Raw genomic sequence first — 19,703 nt, 5'->3', positions numbered from 1 at the left:
CATCTCAAATCAGTTATACGTAGAATTCTAATAGAAAATACATGTTAAAATATCGATTGCCCACTTGAACAAAGCCCAGTTCATTGAAACGTTTCAGACACAGTGAATTGTGAAAATTAATAAGTAATTTCCAACCGATTTCGAACTGTTAAAGTTACTGAATATTGTTTTGAAGGGTATAGAATGCCAGATGCAGCTTATTGTAAAATACAAAATTTTTACTCTGTTTGAGAATTTTAATAAAAGTGTATTGAAATATTAATTCGACTTGTATTTGTTGAGTTTCTGTTTGTGGCCTCGTCGTGTATGGAAACATAAAGCCTGGTCTTTTAAAGCTTCCTTAATCGCTGAGTGTTAAGAAAGACGATTGGTGTTTCTAATAGCCTATTAATATTTTATTTATTAGGCATGTAATAAGTTTTTTAGTAATTAATCACGTTATTCAAAATAATAATAACTATGTTCAAGTATTCCCACGTGTATGTTACCAGAAAATAGGAACATCTTTGATTACTCTTTCCCAAATACTTTAACAATCTTTCAAAGAATTACAACAATTGTATACCCTACTTCATCTTTCATAATATTACAGCAAACTCAAACTTCTTGAAGAAAAGAAGTAACTTCAGCCAAGTAGCCAACGTAAGAAATCAACTAAAGCGTAACTCACACAATACGAATGTTAACAGTCTACGTTTGATCAGCCCCTGTGATCAGCCCACTTCAAAGCCGATTCCTTTTGAACGGTGGATTTTTGAGACGGCGAAAGTGAGAATGTTTAGACCTTAACTCGGTATAAAGGTTGCTATAAATTCCTTTTATTGTGAGCTCTTTGAATCTGGCGCTTGAAACTGTTCTTAATGTATGAAGTGAAATCTTTCGCTGGTGATTTAATACCATTGTTCGCTGGAATGTTTGGAACGCTTTTGCGCTAGAACGCGTTAGTTTGGATGTCAATTATAGTGTACTAGCTTTACGCCCGCGGCTTCGCCCGCGTTTTCAGAGAAAACCTCGCATAGTTCCCTTTCCCGTGGGATTTTCGGGATAAAACCTATCCTATCTCTCAAGTTGGATCGAACTGCACATGGTGTGCGAATTTTATTATAATCGGTTAAGTGGTTTAGGAGTCCATTGTGACACAAGATTTATATATATTAAGAGATATTTTAGATTTAATTTTACTATATATGTATAAAGATTTTTTTTTTATATATAGATTTTTTTTTAGTATATATGTATAAAAAATTTATTAGATGATTTGATTTTCTTTCCCATTGTATACTTATCTACTACATGGGATCATATTGGCCATACTGTGTCTACTATGTGCCTTATTATTGAGATTGACGAATCAGTGTAATCGAAAGGTTTAATTCCTGTATTGGAAAATAACATTTTCTATTATATTTCGCATAACATACAGAAAAGAGATAAAGTTCTGAGTGATGAAATTATAAATGACGAAATAAAAATGCAAACACATATTACTTTTATTGTAAATTCATATAATCCAATAAATAAATACTGGTCAATTGATAAACTCGTTCTTCGGGCATTCCCTCATACTGTACATCAATTTGTCTTCATACTGCATTTCAGCCAATACACCCAAGATCCAGTCCTTATAACTACTGATCCGTGTGAACATGTCTGGTGCCCCTAGAGCACATGGAATGCCCCAGGAGGTGAGGCCAATTTGCTCATCGTTGTCTGCACAGACGAGCGGACTGCCGGAGTCACCCTGGAAAATAAAATATCTTACTCTTTTTGATCCAGGATGAAAAAGGTTTTGGAATCTGAGTGCATCTGAAATATTCTGTAACAAATTCTTGCAAAATACAAGTTGTTTATAAGTTTGGACTGTGTTACAGTTTACCTTCCAATTCTAGATATACTATACTAAATATGCTTTTAGTATAAGCTGATAGTAGATTAAATCGTCTTTCATTTAAAAGTTTTAATTAAGATAAGTATTAAAGCAACAAGCATCTATTGAATTTTAAAACAAAACCAACAAAACATAAATTCAAACGGAGAAAATGTCATCGAATTCTTTTTTTGATTAACAAGTTTCTGCGTTCCTTATCTCGAATCAATTACATGCAACGGTTATGGCAACAATTAAGCTTCGATCATTCGATCTATAATAAAAAAATGCAACTATCAACTCACTTTACAAGTGCCTTTACCCACTGCTCGATACGCGCATATTTCCTTATCAGAATCTATATAGGGTGGAATGATCTTCAAAGTCGCGCCTACGCGACGCGTTTCCGCGAAACAATAGGTGGAGTTTACTGTGATCATCTCTAACTCTTGCAGTTCCTGGCTTGCGTTTCCACGGAGCTACAATGTTAATTAAATTATTAACACAGTGTCCTATTAAAATTGTTTTCTCCTATTTTCTCCATATTTTATTCTGAACATTTCAAAATTTTAGAATAACTTTTGCTTTTAGTTGTTTCGGTGCTCTTTACAACAATGGTCATAATTAAACGACTAATCAAGCTTGTTGACTTAAACACTATAGTATTTACTCTTAGTTAACAACTGATAAAGGTAGTTGACTTGGACACATGTACCTACTTTTGTAAAAATAAGAACACATAAAAAGAACATGAAGAAAACTTACAGACTGACTGCCCCAACCCAAAATAATTGCAGCTACGCCTTGATCAACTCTGTTAAAGTTCACAGTGACAGGATGAACCATCACTGAGAATTCAATACTACCGTTTGTCACCAGAATAGCAATATCGTTTTTCACATAATTTATTGTAAAGTCTGGGTGAGTGTAGTTCTTAATCAGTTTGTAGTTTTGCCCAGAACCATCTCTCACGTTAGATCCCACGGTTGCCATGTACGTGCTAAAAAAAATAATTTGTATAGCGTTCACGGTATATTTCATACTTCTTACTTGTTTTAATGATAAGTTTGTGAAACAATTTGTAATTAATGTTTTTAAAAGGTTGTATCGACCAGCAGAAAAACATAAAATGGACAATTGTCTTAAACTCAACAAGGTTGGGATATTACCATAAATATTGTCAACCTAAGATTTTTACAGTACAGATCAACAATTTAGAACTGCGACATTGCTACGAATATAATATTTCTGAGAATGTTTATGCAAATAGATTTTAATTAAGAAATTTCAGTATGACCAAGGACCTATTACCAGCCGCACAGTTCCACCACTGGACCACACGCCGTAAAAACCAGTTCCATCCGCACCATCTGGATGGTTGGCGCTCCACCACTGTCCGCTTCACCCGCAACTTCCTTCCGCGTACGGTGAAACTATGGAACGATTTGCCACCTGCGGTGGTCCCGAACAACTACGACATTGGGGCCTTCAAGAAAAGAGCTTATTTGTCCATAAAATGCCGGCAAAGCACCTGCAACACTTCTAGTGTTACAAGTGTCTATGGGCGGTGGTGACCACTTAACATGGCCCACCTGCCCCTTTGCTTGCTCTGTCATAAAAAAAATTCCTAACCTTACTAATTGACCATTATTATACGCTGGCACGATACAATGAGCAGCTGTCAAGATATGTCTATCAGTGATGATGGATCCAGCACATTGGAACCGTTTTTCCACATCTCCATAAGATAGAGCTGCTATCCAGGGGGTATATTCAGCTGTTTCTCCACCAGCTATACGAACTGATAGATTGTCTGGTATTTCTAGCGATTCTAGTACTGGAACAAGATGAAATAGGAACATTAATTAATAAACAGCTTCAACATATCTATGAGATAGTGCTCCTATCCAGGGGGTTTATTCTGCTGTATGATTACCAGATATATGGACTGATAGATTGTCTGGTATATCTAGCGATTCTAGTAATGGAACAAGATGATACAGAAACATTAATTAATAGACAGCGTCAACATATCTATGAGATAGTGCTCCTATCCAGGGGATGTATTCTGCTGTATGATTACCGCTATATTTACTGATTGATTATATGGACTGATAGATTGTCTGGTATATCTAGCGATTCCAGTACTGAAACAAGATAGTGTTACTATGTTAGATAAAGAAGATAAGCTGCGAATAGAGATGCTCTGTTGTGTTGGGCTGGGCTGGCTGTTAATAGCTGTATCTTTTACTAATACTAAAAATATATACTTACATAGCTTTAATTTGCATTGTATTTATAACGATTACTATTTTGTGTGATTTGTTAATGATATACCAAATGAAGATGTGATTATAATATTATTATGTTTGAATTCTCCAGTCACTTACGCAAAATGCTTTTATGATACAAATATTAATTTTATTTTTATTTCCCGGTTAACCTGGGTTGGCTATAAAGGTTATAAAAACTCACCCGCAGCAACGATCAACAATTTCATCAAAAGAAGCAACATGTCGAATGCCTACTGAATTCAGGACAATACTGAACAAGGCGGTTAATAAACCTTGAGGCAATGTTATAAAATTTATCTTTAAACGAACCATTTGCATATTGAGTGCATATTGATAGTGATAGTATTACCTTAATAGATTTAATTGATCACAATTAAGACATAAAACTAGAAAAGGGCTATGTTTTTGTTGTTAGTACTATAATTTTCTAGGTATTAACGGGTTTTTAACGGAGTTTCTCCTCCACTCAATGGATAGGTTATAAAAGTTATAATTCTGAAACATTCAAGTGTATTATTCGGAGTGCTAATATTTTCATTTTCAGGTTTAAAAATATTATTTTGTCCAAAAAACAGTGGCTAATAATGAAAAAGACTCGTTTACAAAATGTATATAATTTACTAGAGGTCCGCCCCGGCTTCGCCCGTGGTACATATTTCGCAATAAAAGGTAGCCTATGTCCTTTCTCGGGTATCAAAATATCTCCATACCAAATTTCATGCAAATTGGTTCAGTAGTTTAGGCGTGATTGAGTAACAGACAGACAGACAGAGTTACTTTCGCATTTATAATATTAGTACGGATGTCACTAAAGTCTTATCAATTTTGAGTTAAAGAGTTCATCGCCTTTAAATTCCAATAATTCCAGCTAGTTTCAAACTACACAATGCTTATATTTTTAACTGAAAGAGAAATTTTCTAAAAAGTAAAATAAGATCAGCAACACATCAAAATCGGTTCAGTCAGTCATATTCTATAACGAACAGACAATTTATGTATGTTGTTGTTTTTCGTAACATTCATTTAATATAAAAGCCACAATTTATGTCATTACAAACGGCTTAATTTGTGGAAAATTTTAAGAAAGTCGATATTATAAGTTGAAGAGGCTGGTTGCGGCTTTAGGGCTTCGTCGCCGGTGAAATAATGAAATAATAAGTCGTAATGGTAGTTCAAGGTTTATAATTATGCTCGGCAATTTACATACAGAAGTCTTTATAAGTACAAACAATTATTACAATAGTTAATTAGTTAATGCGTGTGTCGACCGTTCGCACGAGCCGCGGAGCTGAGAGTGCGGACTGCGGAATCAGGCGCGCGGGGCCGGGGGGGGCGATCGGCCGATGAGCACTCGCGAGCCTGCGTGTGTGTGCAACAAACAATTTTGCACACAAGGCGTCAACATGTTGCCGGCCCAGGAACGGAGTTCTGATCTTCGATGGGTAGGGGACACAGTCGGTTAAAGGCCCGTCGTTGTATCCCTGAAGAGGTGAGGACGTCAGCTACGCGGGTCACGCCGTCGGAGCCGGGGTGGAGGCGAGTCACTCGTCCCAGAAGCCACTGGTTGGGATACAGTCGCTCATCTTTTACTACGACCATTTCTCCAAGTTTGAGCTGTCCTCCATCTTTGCGCCATTTCTGTCGTTTTTGAAGTTCTGTAATGTATTCTTTATGAAATCTATTCCAGAAATGGGTTTTCAGTTGCTGTGTTCTCATATATCGTGAAAGAGTGTGCACAGCAGTAGTTTCCTTGACCTGGGGAGTAGGCAGAAATGTTATTGTTCGTCCAATTAAAAAATGCGATGGTGTGAGAGCTGTAAGATCCGATGGATCTGAAGAAATAGGGGTGAGGGGTCTTGAGTTCAAGATCGCCTCAATCTGTACAAGAACCGTATTCATTTCTTCATAAGTTAAATTCGTACAACCTACGACTCGCTTCAAGTGGTGTTTAAATGACTTAACCGAACCCTCAGCTAATCCGTTAAAATGTGGACTATAAGCTGGTGAAAATCTAAAGTTAATTGACATGTTCGATGTTTGTGATTTAATAGTATCAGAATTTTGTTTAAGGAATTTGGATAATTCATTACATGCGCCCACGAAATTTGTTCCATTATCAGAAAAAATATTTGTTGGTTTGCCCCTACGAGCAATAAATCTATTTAATGCAGCTAAATATGACTCACTACTCAGATCGGTCACAAGTTCTATGTGCACGGCCTTGACGGCTAAACACACAAATATGCACAGATAGGATTTCATGGTTCTACTTCCTCTTCCCTTACGGTTCAGTATCATGACCGGCCCGGCGTAGTCAACAGCAGTGTTGGTGAACGGAAACTCAGCATGCAAGCGCTGTTCGGGAAGATTGCCCATGATTGGTTGTATAATCCTTCCCGAGAAACGACAACATTTAATACATCTTTGAACTGTTTTGCGAGCCAAGTTTCTGCCCCCAATAACCCAAAATTTGTGACGCAAGGTAGCCAAAAGCAACTGTGGACCAGCGTGCATAAGCCAAATATGATATTGTCTGAATATGAGTTCTGCGAGGTGATGCTTTGATGAAAGCAATATGGGGTGTTTTGTGTCAAAATCATAAAAAGAGTTATTAAGTCTACCTCCCACTCGCATTAGTCCGTCAGCTTTGTTAAAGAATGGATTTAAATTGCATAATGAATTTTTAATAGGTAATTTTTTATTATTTTTTAATAACGTATATTCTTGTGAAAAATGTTCACGCTGTGCGAATCTGCAAAGTGCGCTTAGAGCAGAATTAAGTTCATGGATTTTTAGGTGACCACTACGCTTATTTTTCCTATTATAATAATTATGAATGAACCTTTGAGCGTAAGCCACAATACGTTGTAATCGGTTGAAACTAGAGAATTGTTTAAACAAATTTGAATAATATGTGATATGATCTAATTGAGTAGTCGACAAGTTACATTGAACCTTAAATTCTGGTAATTCAGATTGCTTATAGCTTGTTGGTTGGGTTGGCCATGATGAGTCATCTTGCGCCAGGAATGCCGGCCCGGTCCACCACAATGCACAAGTTTCTAATTGTTTGGCGTCTAGCCCTCGTGAGCCTATATCGGCAGGGTTAACGCTGGTGGGTACGTAACGCCAGGCGGATGACTCGCTTCTGTCAAGAATCTCTTGAATTCTATTAAAAACAAACGGCTTTAATAAATGAGTTTTTGAAGATTTTATCCAACCAAGCACAATAGTTGAATCACACCAATAAATACAATTATTTATGTGTAACCTAAGCGATGATTTTACTTTATCTACTAATTTTGCAGCGAGAAGTGCTCCGCACAATTCTAGCCGCGGTACAGTTGTCTGTTTCAATGGAGCGACTCGACTTTTCGCTGTCAATAAGTGAACAGAAACGTTGTTATTGTAAGAAACGGATTTAATGTAAACACAAGCCGAATACGCATAACTCGATGCGTCACTGAATGAATGGAGCTCAATGATAGCTGAGTCATCGCAAACAATGCATCTCGGAACGCGCATATAGTTGATATATAGTAACGAATCAATGAATTTTTGCCAACAAATTGCAATATCTGCAGGAACGGTTTCATCCCATGTAATTTTTAAGGACCACAATTTTTGCAAAATAGTTTTTGCGTTAAGTATGCATGGGTTAATTATGCCTAATGGGTCAAAGATTTGTGACATGATCGATAAAATAGTACGCTTAGTGACGAGTTTGTTTTCTTTTATATTTACTGCGAACATTAACTTGTCTTCTTTGCACGACCAAAGGAGACCTAATGTTTTTGAATATTCGTTGTTACTCAAGTTAAGCAATCCGTCATTTACACTTTCATTAACGATTTCATTAATGATATGAGGACAGTTTGAATACCATTTTCTTAAATGAAATTGACCCGATTGTAACTGCTTTATGACTCCCTTACAGATTTGTAGTAATTCTTTTTCAGATGATGCTCCAGTGATGAGGTCATCAACATAAAAATCGCGTTGAATAATTTCAGAAATAACTTTATCGGGACATTCTAAACCAAGTTGTTTTAAACATCTAGTCGCAAGGTAAGGCGCGGATGCCGTACCGTATGTTACTGTTTTTAACTTATATTGTTTTATTTGTTCATAAGGCTCAAATCGCCATAATATCTGTTGCAACTGATGCTGATCTTCGTGAACATAGATCATGCGGTACATTTTTTCCACGTCTGCAGTGGCAATGAATTTATGTTGGCGCATTCTAACTAAAATACTATAGAGGTCATCTTGTACAGTTGGACCGATATTTTGTATATTGTTAAATGACAGACCAGAGGTCGTGACCGCAGAGGCATCAAATACGACGCGTAATTTGGTAGATAAACTGGTTTCACGACAAACACCGTGATGCGGCAACAGGTAAGTGTATATATCTTTTTCAGGATTTTTATTTTCGTACATGTGATTTAAGGTAATATATTCTTTAATAAATTTACAATATTGTTCTTTGAATACCGGGTCTTTACTAAATCTACGCTCTAATGATAAAAATCTAGACAAAGCTCGCTCGTATGATTCACCCAGTTTGGTGGGAGATTCTTTCAAAGGTATGGTCACAACAAACCGCCCGTCAGGCAGCCGTGATGTATTTTTCGAAAAATGTTCTTCACATTCTTTTTCTTCTTTTGATATTTGTTTATGAGTAGGTACAGTTTCATGTTCAAAAAATTGTGAAACAAGATCGTGAAGTTGATTATCATGAGACAAAGTAATATGATTGCAGTGGACTGTATTTAAATTATTAGGTATCTGAACTAGACCTGATATTAACCAACCAAGCGTGGTCTGGCTTAATGTGGGCATATTTTTGCCTAAATATATATTTTTTGAGCATAAAACACTCCAAAATATGTCCGCTCCAAGCAGCATGTCTACTTGAGACGGCACATTGAATGTAGGATCAGCTAAAGTAATGTTTTTTGGTATATTTAATAATTTATAGTTAATATACGCAGTGGGTAAGTTTTGAGTAATTCGCGGCACTACAAAACAATTAATATTCTGCGTGTATGAGTTGATAAGCGACGATATGACAACTTCACATCGTTTAGTTAATTGTGATGATTGAGAATTCAACCCTTCAACCAATGACGAAGTCGAAGCGGTCGGTAAGTTAAGTTTAGTTAATAAATTCTCGGTAATAAAGCTTGATGTGCTACCATTGTCTAATAAGGCTCGCACTGTGTGTTTGTGGCCATGCTTATCCTGCACTTGGATTAAAGCAGTGGACAGTAAGACACAATTATTATGAATTGCTGATAAGACGATATTGTCTTCTGTATTATAATTTTTAGGTGTTTCTGTTTCAGGTTGCATCTGTGTGGGCTGCGCCAGCGGCGGCGCTGCGCATAGAACAACATTTTGATCGGGAGCTGAGGATGTCGCATCCGAAGGTAAGTGTCTATGTAATAAGCTGTTTAGTCTATTGTTACAAAAACGGCAAGATTCGAATTTACATGCGTTGGCATTGTGCCCTTGACGCAAACAATTTAAACATAATTTTAAGCCTTTAGCTTTTTGCATTCTGTGTTCTAATGAAAGTGACTTGAATTTCTGACAACGGTATATTGGATGATTGTGCTTGCACAACGAACAAACATATTGTGGTTTGTTATTAGTAGCAGGAGGAGATAAAGAATTGACAACTAATGATTTCTGACGATAATGTGTGACGTCGCTGTGCCGGCGTTTAGCGCTGGCTTCCTCCATTGTTTCTAGTAAATCAGACCGGTTTTTAAGAAATGTAAGGAGATTCTCAAGCGTAGGTAAGTCTTTAAATGTGTTGCGGTACGTTTCCCATTCGCGACTTGTAACTGAATCTAATTTATTCGACAAAATATAGATGATAAGTGCATCCCAGTGTTCAGTAGGTAAATTCAGTGTCTTTAGTGCTCTAAGATTTCTATTTACATTATCGATAATATTACGCATACCCTTGGATGATTCTTTAGTTAATATTTCGATATTAAAAATTGACTGAATGTGATTATTGACAAGAAGTCGCTTATTGTTGTAGCGATCACAGAGTAGATCCCAAGCAATACTATAATTATCAGCTGAAAAATCTAGCGCTCGAATAATCAAAGCTGCACTATCTTTTAGAGATGCGCGTAGGTAATGAAATTTTGTAATTTCGTTAATTGATTCATCTGAGTGTATGAGTGAACTAAATGTGTCATGAAATTCAAGCCAGTCCTGATACCGACCCGAAAAGATAGGTAAGTGGATAGTAGGAAGTTTAAGGTTTGGCCTACCTCCGTGCACAGAATTAGAACCTGAGACCGATAAGTCGACGTCGCCTGGGGCGCTCTCGCCGCACCGCGCCAGCGCCTCCTTGGCAACCGCGAAAGTACTAAAATACTTGCTCTCGAACTCCTCGCGTTCCTCGTCTGAAGAATCACATAATTGTTCTATATTAGTTTGAATGTTATCAAATTCGGTATAAAGTTCTTCGAATCTTGACAAACGAACACTAAGTTCACTTGCTTGAAGTCTAGTTAATGATTTACACTCATCGAGAGGATCTAAAAATTTTTTAAAATTTGTTAATTTCTGTTTACATGTACCACGTTGCTTTTTCAAAACCGAAATATCCATTTTGTATTCAATAATTTTAGTTGACCTACTTACGATACAAAATGTATTAATTTACCTGAACTATTAATAAATTACACAACTCTGATACTAATCAATCACAAAAAAACACAGAACAGCAAAAATAATTATGAAATGAATAAACGAAAATACTTATATTTATGAATATGAAGTGAGGGTGATTCGGTATAATTATACCGATCGGTTACCGCCGCGTTACCACCTGAATGCAAGTCACGTTGCGCTGCGCGTGATTCGCAATGGATCAACTGTAAAACGAAAGCAATGAATTATAATACGTTTCTAATGAAATATGTTTTTTAACAGTTTATGTACAGACGACACAACCTGAGAACTAGAAAATGATTTTATGAGATTGTATAGCAATAAAATGCTGCAATTAATTTTATAAATTAATGAGAAAGAAAAGAAATAATCTTTAGGTAATGTTTTTAATTTAATGTTATTCAAATGAGATTAACCGCAGTTAAATCTCGATGTAATTGGTAGATAATGATTTAATGAGGTTTCCGCATATATCAATGCACGAAACAAACAATAGATAATAATTGGTAAGGCTTTTAGATCCGCACTAAAGGCGAAAGTAAAAAGCAAAATGAGATATAATTCAAATGAGATTAACCGCAGTTAAATCTCGATGTAATTGGTAGATAATGATTTAATGAGGTTTCCGCATATATCAATGCACGAAACAAAAATAGATAATAATTGGTAAGGCTTTTAGATCCGCACTAAAGGCGAAAGTAAAAAGCAAAATGAGATATATTTAGAATCGGAAAGATTCAATATTAACTTCCTAATGGAAAAAATTGGAACGAACTCACAATAACGCCACTTCCCCGGTTCTCACAAATATCCAATTGAAGTAGGTGCGAGTTCGATGCTTCCAAATCTGGTGACTCTCAGCTCTGTATGTCTTCACCGGCGCAAAATGGCTGCCACGTCCACGTGCGCGATTCCTTCCTCTGTAGTTGCTGATTTTGATCCGGCTCGAAGGACCAAAATGAAGAGGCTGGTTGCGGCTTTAGGGCTTCGTCGCCGGTGAAATAATGAAATAATAAGTCGTAATGGTAGTTCAAGGTTTATAATTATGCTCGGCAATTTACATACAGAAGTCTTTATAAGTACAAACAATTATTACAATAGTTAATTAGTTAATGCGTGTGTCGACCGTTCGCACGAGCCGCGGAGCTGAGAGTGCGGACTGCGGAATCAGGCGCGCGGGGCCGGGGGGGGCGATCGGCCGATGAGCACTCGCGAGCCTGCGTGTGTGTGCAACAAACAATTTTGCACACAAGGCGTCAACATAAGTGGATAAAACAATGAACAAAATTCTTCCTTTGCTCGATTTAAATTGAATTAGTAGGCCTTGACTACCCGAGGGGCTTAATCATTTAGTTTCTAGGTGATTACGGATTCCGTCCGTCTTTATCACATCAGACTTAGTTGGGATCAACCTAGAATGCTCAATTATGAACAATACGGCAAGGCTTCTTAGATATTTTTAGATAAAAGTTTTTCTTCTGACTTGGAGAACGAATTTTGATGTAATTTTCGAATAGTTCACATGTTCATATTAAAAGGTTATAATTTTCATAAAATTATTAACGTACCTAGTGTGTATTACCAAATTTTTTGTCCTTTGCGGATCGAGTTACAATGAGTGAGAATGTGATAGTTAGATCTCACGAAAATAGAGAACCTATTGAATTAATTCGGTTCATGTTAAAACTTATGTTACATCCACCTGTCTATGTATCATATTTTACAAGAACATGACAACATTACAATGAACCTTCTGCAATTCTTATTAAAGACTAGCGGTCCGCCCCGGCTTCGCCCGTGGTACATAATATTTGCGTTTTCTCTACATAAGAACCATCCTCGTACTTCAAGGAATATAATAAAAAAAGAATTATCGAAATCGGTTCAGCCGTTCTCGAGTTATGCGCTTACCAACACATTTTGCGATTCATTTTTATATATAAGATTTTATTAAAATACCTAATAGTTCAATTGCCAAAAAATATAAATTCCATCAAAAGTATTTTTATCAATACCCAGAACATTTCAATGTGTTAAAAACATATCAAATTCCTAGTCTCTCTGTGCAGTCACATAGATTTTTATTATTCCCGTTATATTTCAGCTTGAAGGCATCGTTATCTTTTATGTTTTGCTCCGAAAATACCATTAGTTATCCGACTTATTGTATCGCTTCTTTTTTGTATAATGTTTCATGTATTTGCTTTGCTAATTAATGTTATCCTTCATAATCTATCGATTTCATTTTGCTTGAACTTAGTATATGTTTGAATACCGTTATCTGTATGTTCTTCTGTGAAACAAGTTGATTACTCTACTAATTTGATTACTCTATGAATACACAAAAGTACATATAATTAGGCAGATCATAGGGCGAAGAACCACTAAGACTGGTTTATAGAAATACGTAAACGCGCGAATAATTATTAAGAATAAGAATCATGACTGCTAAACAAACAATTGAAAGTTTTGACCAATTAATTAAATAATAACCTACTGTTAATGAATTTTAGTGACGTTGACCAATCTCGATTAAAATAAGCCAACTACACAAGGATTAGTTACGCATTATTGATCGCACAGACATACGAACTAGGTATCTATTTAACATAGAAGGCTTACACTACCTGTGAGATAAAAGAAAGCGAACGAAGTCACAGCATTAGTTAGTACTTATCATATTAGGCTACGAATTACCTTGCAGTAATTAATTAAAAACAAGATTGCTCCCGTACAAGACATAATTATTCAAGCATTTGTACATTTGTTTGCTGAAAACGAGGTCATGTTTATTTCATTAATAAATGTCGACATAAATTATTTGATATTACGGCAATTAAAGGCCAGACTTTCTGGAATAATAATTGAAATTTGATTCAACTTATTTGTATTTGAAACTTGTAATTAGAATTAAGGTACCTATTTTATTATTATATTTAAGTTAATAATTGTCATAATTGTAAAACTTTCGAAATGTAGATGGTTTAAATTATCTAAAGGCAAGGTCAAACAGATTTTCTGCTCGTTGCTATTTCGTTGCGTTGTTATAATCAGGCTAATCTTTAAATACGCCTTAATGTAATAGAAGGAATATCTATATCTATATATATAAAACTCAAGGTGACTGATATAGTGATCTATCAACGCACAGACCAAACCACTGGACGTATCGGGCTGAAATTTGGCATGCAGGTAGATGTTAGGACGTAGGCATCCGCTAAAAAGGATTTCCCGAAATTCTTGCGGGAACGGGGAAAAACGGGGATGCACGTACAAAGTCGTGGGTGGAAGCTAGTTTAGAAATATTTTTCCAGGTAATAAGTATGGGTATTACAAAAGCTTCATACACTATTTTCATGTTTAATTTCTTTTTTTTTTTATTTTTCGATGTATTGCTCAACAATCAGTTTACCTATATAAAATCATTTATCTTTTTTGTTCTTCAAAATAATTGTAATATTTCAGCATCTTAAAATTCGTTAAAAGATTTCGAGAGTAATTTTTCTACTTACGTCGCATGGTATTAAACTAAGGCCAAAGACATAATGTTTATTCATATTGGCAGGATAACGCGGTTTTGTATAGCAAATATTTATAAAAGCTGCGCAAATGTTTCATATTTTATCTCTAAGATCTTATCATCAGAGGTTTTATCTTAGCGCTTTTTATGACGCCGTGGTTTTTAAGCGATTGTCATAATCCTTATATTTTGATAAGGAAAAACAGGATTCTATTTAGTGTTATAATCATTAATTGAACGAAAATACAAGAAGCACTAACCTATATTTGCTTATGAAAGTTTAAACAATTTCTCGTATAGATACGATCTGAATCTCAGAGACACACAGAAACTGAGTTTTATTGCTAAGATTTATATATTTATAAGAATACTCCAGTTATCGTAGGTACCTAATAAATTTATTTGTACTAACCTACCTATACATACATAAATGTATGTATAGGTATATTATTTTTAAGGTAACAAAAACACGTGATATATGGACTTAATTATGATTTTCTTTGAAGCGAAATTACGAAATTCATGTTTACACGTGCGTCTGTTATGAGTAAGTTGTTATTCTCACATTAATTGCAGAAATCTCTGCTAAAATTTTAACATCATATAATTTTAGGGTAGACATGTTTCATTATTTCAGGTAATCATTGTTTTACTTTTATTTGTAAAATGGATCTATTTACAATATCTTAAAACTTGTGCTAGGTTAGTACAAATAAATTTATTAGGTACCTACGATAACTGGAGTATTCTTATAAATATATAAATCTTAGCAATAAAACTCAGTTTCTGTGTGTCTCTGAGATTCAGATCGTATCTATACGAGAAATTGTTTAAACTTTCATAAGCAAATATAGGTTAGTGCTTCTTGTATTTTCGTTCAATTAATGATTATAACACTAAATAGAATCCTGTTTTTCCTTATCAAAATATAAGGATTATGACAATCGCTTAAAAACCACGGCGTCATAAAAAGCGCTAAGATAAAACCTCTGATGATAAGATCTTAGAGATAAAATATGAAACATTTGCGCAGCTTTTATAAATATTTGCTATACAAAACCGCGTTATCCTGCCAATATGAATAAACATTATGTCTTTGGCCTTAGTTTAATACCATGCGACGTAAATAGAATATTATATAAGCTGAGGCTTACCAGCTTTGCGTAAATGTAATGCTTTTTAAAGGAAAATTGTATTTCTCGTGTGAAATATTATTTAGAATTAAAGGTTGTTGAATGTCGATATTATTTTAATGTTTAGAAACAGATTACAATAATAATTAACCTTGTAAATAAAAAAATTAAGTTAGTTTTTAGAATACTTGCGGTTCGCCCCCGCTTTGCTCATGGTACATGTTTACGTTTTCTCCATAAGAAGCGAGTTCGGTTCAGTCCTCGGGTTTAGCGCTTAGCAACACATTTGATTCATTTTTATTATACAGAAGATAAATAATATTGTGTATAGCTATCGCATTAGGCATTGTAGGCTATATTGCGGCAATGATGTTTAAATAAACCAATTCTTAAAAAGAAGAACCTAAGCAAAATACAAAATTAAAAACGATCATTACAATAAAAAAACCTTTGAATTATTATCGCCACATATTATTTTATTAGTTTAAATATTTTTTTTTATTTTCCGAACTTCGTCGCGACCATTTTTTATTATTATTGCTTATAGATTCGACATTTTTTATTATTATAGCTTAGAGACTCGTAAATCATTGCATTATTAGAAAAGTTGAGCAAAACAGCTGACTGAAATTGCTGAAATTACGTCTGCTCTTGATAGCAACTTAAATATTTTTCAATGACAAATATCAAGAGCACACGGTGCAAGGACAATAACCTACAGATTCTTTTCTTTTGTTTTGACTAGCCTTTCAACCCGGTTCTGCCTTGTTTGAAACATAATTAAAAAAGAGAAAGGGAAACTTGAAAAATATTAAGTCAGTGTCATAGAATTTATACAGTCGTTAAAGAAGATCAAAAAATTTCTTCGCAGTTTTATAAAACTGTGCCCTGCGGTTTTACCCGCAGTGCTCCGCTCCTGTTGGTCTTAGCGTGATGATAGAGACGATAGAGCCTAGAGCCTTCCTCGATAAATGAGCAATCTACACTGAAACAATAGTAGTTCCTGAAAGTAGCGCGTTCAAACAAAAAAAAAAAAACAAACAATCTCTTCAGCTTTATAATATTAGTATAGATGAAGGTTTTATCAAGTCATAGTCAATGAATCAAAATAAAAATACATCTATAAGCACGAATTGTGAGGCAGTGAGAATTATTGGTATAAAGTATGATTTCTAGTAGAAATATTGTATATAATATTGGACTAAGATTTTCAGAGTAACAATACCTATTGAATCTAGAAAATCAATTTGTTTGTAAAATCTGAGAATGAAATCGAAATTTCTTTGGCAACTTGAAATATATTTTAGCTTATTATGTATTTTCTCTTTATTTTTGTACAAATAAATAATTGAGATAATTTGTTACTAACCAGTCCTGGATTTCCTGGACGTCCGGAAAGGCTGGAACGAGACGAATTTAACAACAATAAATTACCATTAACATTTTTATTTTATTTCATTTTATCGTTACTCAAATTTTAATAGGAGGTTGGATGTTTGTTTGTTTGTTAATCATAGTAGAGAGGTTAGGCTTAATTGTTCTATAAATCTATAACATCAGTTCACATCAGACACAAATTAACTACATAGGACATTCATAATTTGGAGAAAAAGTGCCTAATCATTCTATCTACTACATAAAACAAACGATCAATCCGACGTAATGAAAGTTTTCATTTCATCTATTTTTTAAATTATAAACCAACACTCAATTTCATTAAAAAGAAAGTGAAGTCCCATGTCCCCTAGTGGGGTAAGGGGCAAATGCATTATACATCTGTTTCACTGATCGATTTTCTTTAGGGACAAGTAGGTGATCAGCCTTCTGTGTCCTGCCAGACCGAGATTTTTTTTTCTTTGTATCCACCGGGAATCGAACCCAGGACCCCTCGGTTCTACGCTCACGCGTCAACCACTGTACCAAGGAGGCGGTCAATTTCATTAATTTAGATTAATTCGGTGAAAGCTTTTCAATAAATTGCAAGCGAAAACTAAGTAAAAAGTTTTGCACCAGATTCTCTGAATGAGATATCATGTCGAACGCATCAGTTCGTTCTGAAAGCTATAACACTTGAGATACTTTGGTTTACTTTGCTTCAGGGTTACCCCGAAAAGGTGCTAGGGTTGTCACTTGTCACTATGACAAAAATTGTTATTATTTATTTTATTTTACTACATATTCAACAGACTAATATTTAATTTAAAATGATATTGCAATATGTAGTATGGGGTTATGAAATTAAACAGCTTGTTAGCTTGTAATAATTAGATAAATAGGTATATATTTTTTTTAATCTAACATCAAATTAAACTAAGTTTTAAATCTTTCTTATACAAGAATAACTATAAAGGCATTATTCATTATTATTTTTCTGTGATAGCATTATGGTAATTTTTACTTTTAGTATTTGTACACCCACTAGGCATGTGCAAATCACATAATCCACATTTTAATGTCTACGTCATAAATAACCTACCGGTAGCAGCCCTACGTTGTGCGAAATAAACTCCGTTGATACATATTTATCAGTCGTTGAACTGAACAACGTGTTTGTTCCATTTGTTCCATTGCTTCGCTTTACGACGCCATCTGGTGTGGATTGAATGGAACTTGTGTCAAAGAAGTAAGGTAATGTTTGAACCTTTCACAAGGGTTACCGTTTAAGACAAAGTTTAGTAAGTATTATGGAGTTATCGAATTATAACTTCCAGGAATTTTAAATTTCACTACATAGTATAAAACAAAGTCACTTTCCGCTGTCTGTATGTAGGAGTATGTGTATCCTTAAAATTACTCAACAGATTTTGATGGACCTTTTTAATAAATAGATTCAAGAGGAAGAGGAAGGCACATAAACACACAGTATTTTTTATTAAATAGTTTATTTTGCTTGTAACAGTTTAGAAAAAACAATGAAAAGAAAGAAGACATATTATACTGTGAAAGACGGAGGCAGCCTTTTCAGTCGTAAGCCATCTCTTCCAGGCATCCAACTGTAAATGAGATATAACTGTGGATATATTATGTAACACTATTATTAAAAAAGCAGCGATTTCAAAGTCAGTAGGTATACATTTGCGGGTCCTGAAAAACACCAGGAGTCTTTTAACAGCAAACAAAAGTTTTATATTATTATCACATAAAAAAATCTACAATAAATACCAGATCCCTTTGTGATAATACATAGTTTCATTTAGCATAACATTTTGTATTGCATATAACAGACAATAATAAACACAATATCATGAAGATTAATAATAATGAACCAACAGTTTAATCCTGAATGTGGTTAATAAAGAGATTACATTTGCTTTGAATTTGGTTTAGTTTAATATAAATTAACGTCAAGTTAATATTTTATAATCCTTCTATTCAAGGCCAACCAGGTTCTGACTCTATTTAAGGCGCGGGTCAAACACAAGCGGCGCGGGCGCGGGCGTGCCATAAGCGCACCTCTTGAATCTGTTTTGCACCACGTCCTTCTTATACATTTTGTATGAAAGAATTTTGGACAGGCGTCGAGACGGCACGCCACGGTTGTGCCAAGGTTGCGCCAAAGTTGCGCCTTTCCAAAATTATTTCATACAAAATGCCAATAGCGCACCCGATGCACGCCGGCAGCGCGCCCGCGGCGCGCCGCGCCGCTTGTATATGTCCCGCGCCTTATATTATGTAAGATTATTGTAGGATCAAATGATGGAAATAGTTAAAATATCTAATCTACATACTAAGGAGGTAATACAAACAAAAATACCATAAATATAATGAAAATTTTTTCACATAAATAATAAAAATAGGAGATATTATAATAAAATTTGTAATATCTCCTAGTTTCAATTACATGCAAGCCAATAATGTAAAAAATATTTATAGACTGTTCATTTCTTAGTGACATAGATGTAAATTCATAGATATACATTTTAACTTAACATTTAAAAATACTTTTATACTAAACTAGATTTCCGCCCGCGGCTTCGCCCGCGTTTTCAAAGGAAAACCCGCATAGTTCCTGTTCCCGTGGGATTTCCGGGATAAAACCTATCCTATGTTGTAATCCAAGTTACCCTCTATATGTGTGCTAAATTTCATTGTAATCGGTTCAGTAGTTTTTATGTGAAAGAGTAACAAACATCCATACAAACTTTCGCCTTTATAATAGTATTAAGATCTATATATGTGTATCCCAA

At 34.9% G+C, this 19,703-nt stretch overlaps 2 protein-coding genes across 3 annotated transcripts; both read right to left on the bottom strand.

The window, feature by feature from the left end:
* Positions 1-1,503: 1,503 nt before the first annotated feature.
* On the bottom strand, positions 1,504-4,382 carry LOC149904879 (chymotrypsin-1-like). The gene is made up of 5 exons (XM_090107107.1): positions 4,343-4,382; positions 3,500-3,704; positions 2,633-2,867; positions 2,173-2,346; positions 1,504-1,741 (listed from the first exon to the last, which is right to left on the bottom strand). The coding sequence occupies exons 1-5, from the start codon at positions 4,380-4,382 to the stop codon at positions 1,529-1,531; spliced, it is 867 nt and encodes a 288-aa protein (XP_089963233.1). The 3' UTR covers positions 1,504-1,528.
* A 1,325-nt stretch (positions 4,383-5,707) lies between these two features.
* Positions 5,708-11,632, bottom strand: LOC149904878 (uncharacterized). 2 transcript variants are annotated; one of them, XM_090107560.1, is made up of 2 exons: positions 10,458-11,632; positions 5,708-5,916 (listed from the first exon to the last, which is right to left on the bottom strand). In XM_090107560.1, the coding sequence occupies exons 1-2, from the start codon at positions 10,798-10,800 to the stop codon at positions 5,840-5,842; spliced, it is 420 nt and encodes a 139-aa protein (XP_089963686.1). In that variant the 5' UTR covers positions 10,801-11,632; the 3' UTR covers positions 5,708-5,839. The 2 variants fall into 2 exon arrangements, with proteins under 2 accessions (XP_089963686.1, XP_089963687.1); XM_090107561.1 differs by having other exon boundaries at positions 10,479-11,632.
* Between the last annotated feature and the right edge of the window lie 8,071 nt (positions 11,633-19,703).

Source organism: Colias eurytheme, chromosome 11, assembly GCF_061535395.1.
Source record: "Colias eurytheme isolate Ceu_HAF_F1 chromosome 11, ilColEury1 Martin Lab GWU primary, whole genome shotgun sequence".
Lineage (NCBI taxonomy): Eukaryota > Metazoa > Arthropoda > Insecta > Lepidoptera > Pieridae > Colias > Colias eurytheme.
This window is presented reverse-complemented; position numbering and strand designations above follow the sequence as displayed.

What these genes read in the sequence shown, in the direction of transcription:
- LOC149904879 (XM_090107107.1), bottom strand. Translation starts at nt 4,382, where the DNA reads ATGTTGCTTCTTTTGATGAAATTGTTGATCGTTGCTGCGG. An exon ending in TGGGTTGGGGCAGTCAGTCT is followed by an intron (nt 2,347 to 2,632) that starts GTAAGTTTTCTT and finishes TTAACATTGTAG; the next exon opens with CTCCGTGGAAACGCAAGCCA. An exon ending in TGGGTAAAGGCACTTGTAAA is followed by an intron (nt 1,742 to 2,172) that starts GTGAGTTGATAG and finishes TTTATTTTCCAG; the next exon opens with GGTGACTCCGGCAGTCCGCT.
- LOC149904878 (XM_090107560.1), bottom strand. Translation starts at nt 10,800, where the DNA reads ATGGATATTTCGGTTTTGAAAAAGCAACGTGGTACATGTAAACAGAAA. An exon ending in TTCTAATTCTGTGCACGGAG is followed by an intron (nt 5,917 to 10,457) that starts GTAGGCCAAACC and finishes CCTACTCCCCAG; the next exon opens with GTCAAGGAAACTACTGCTGT.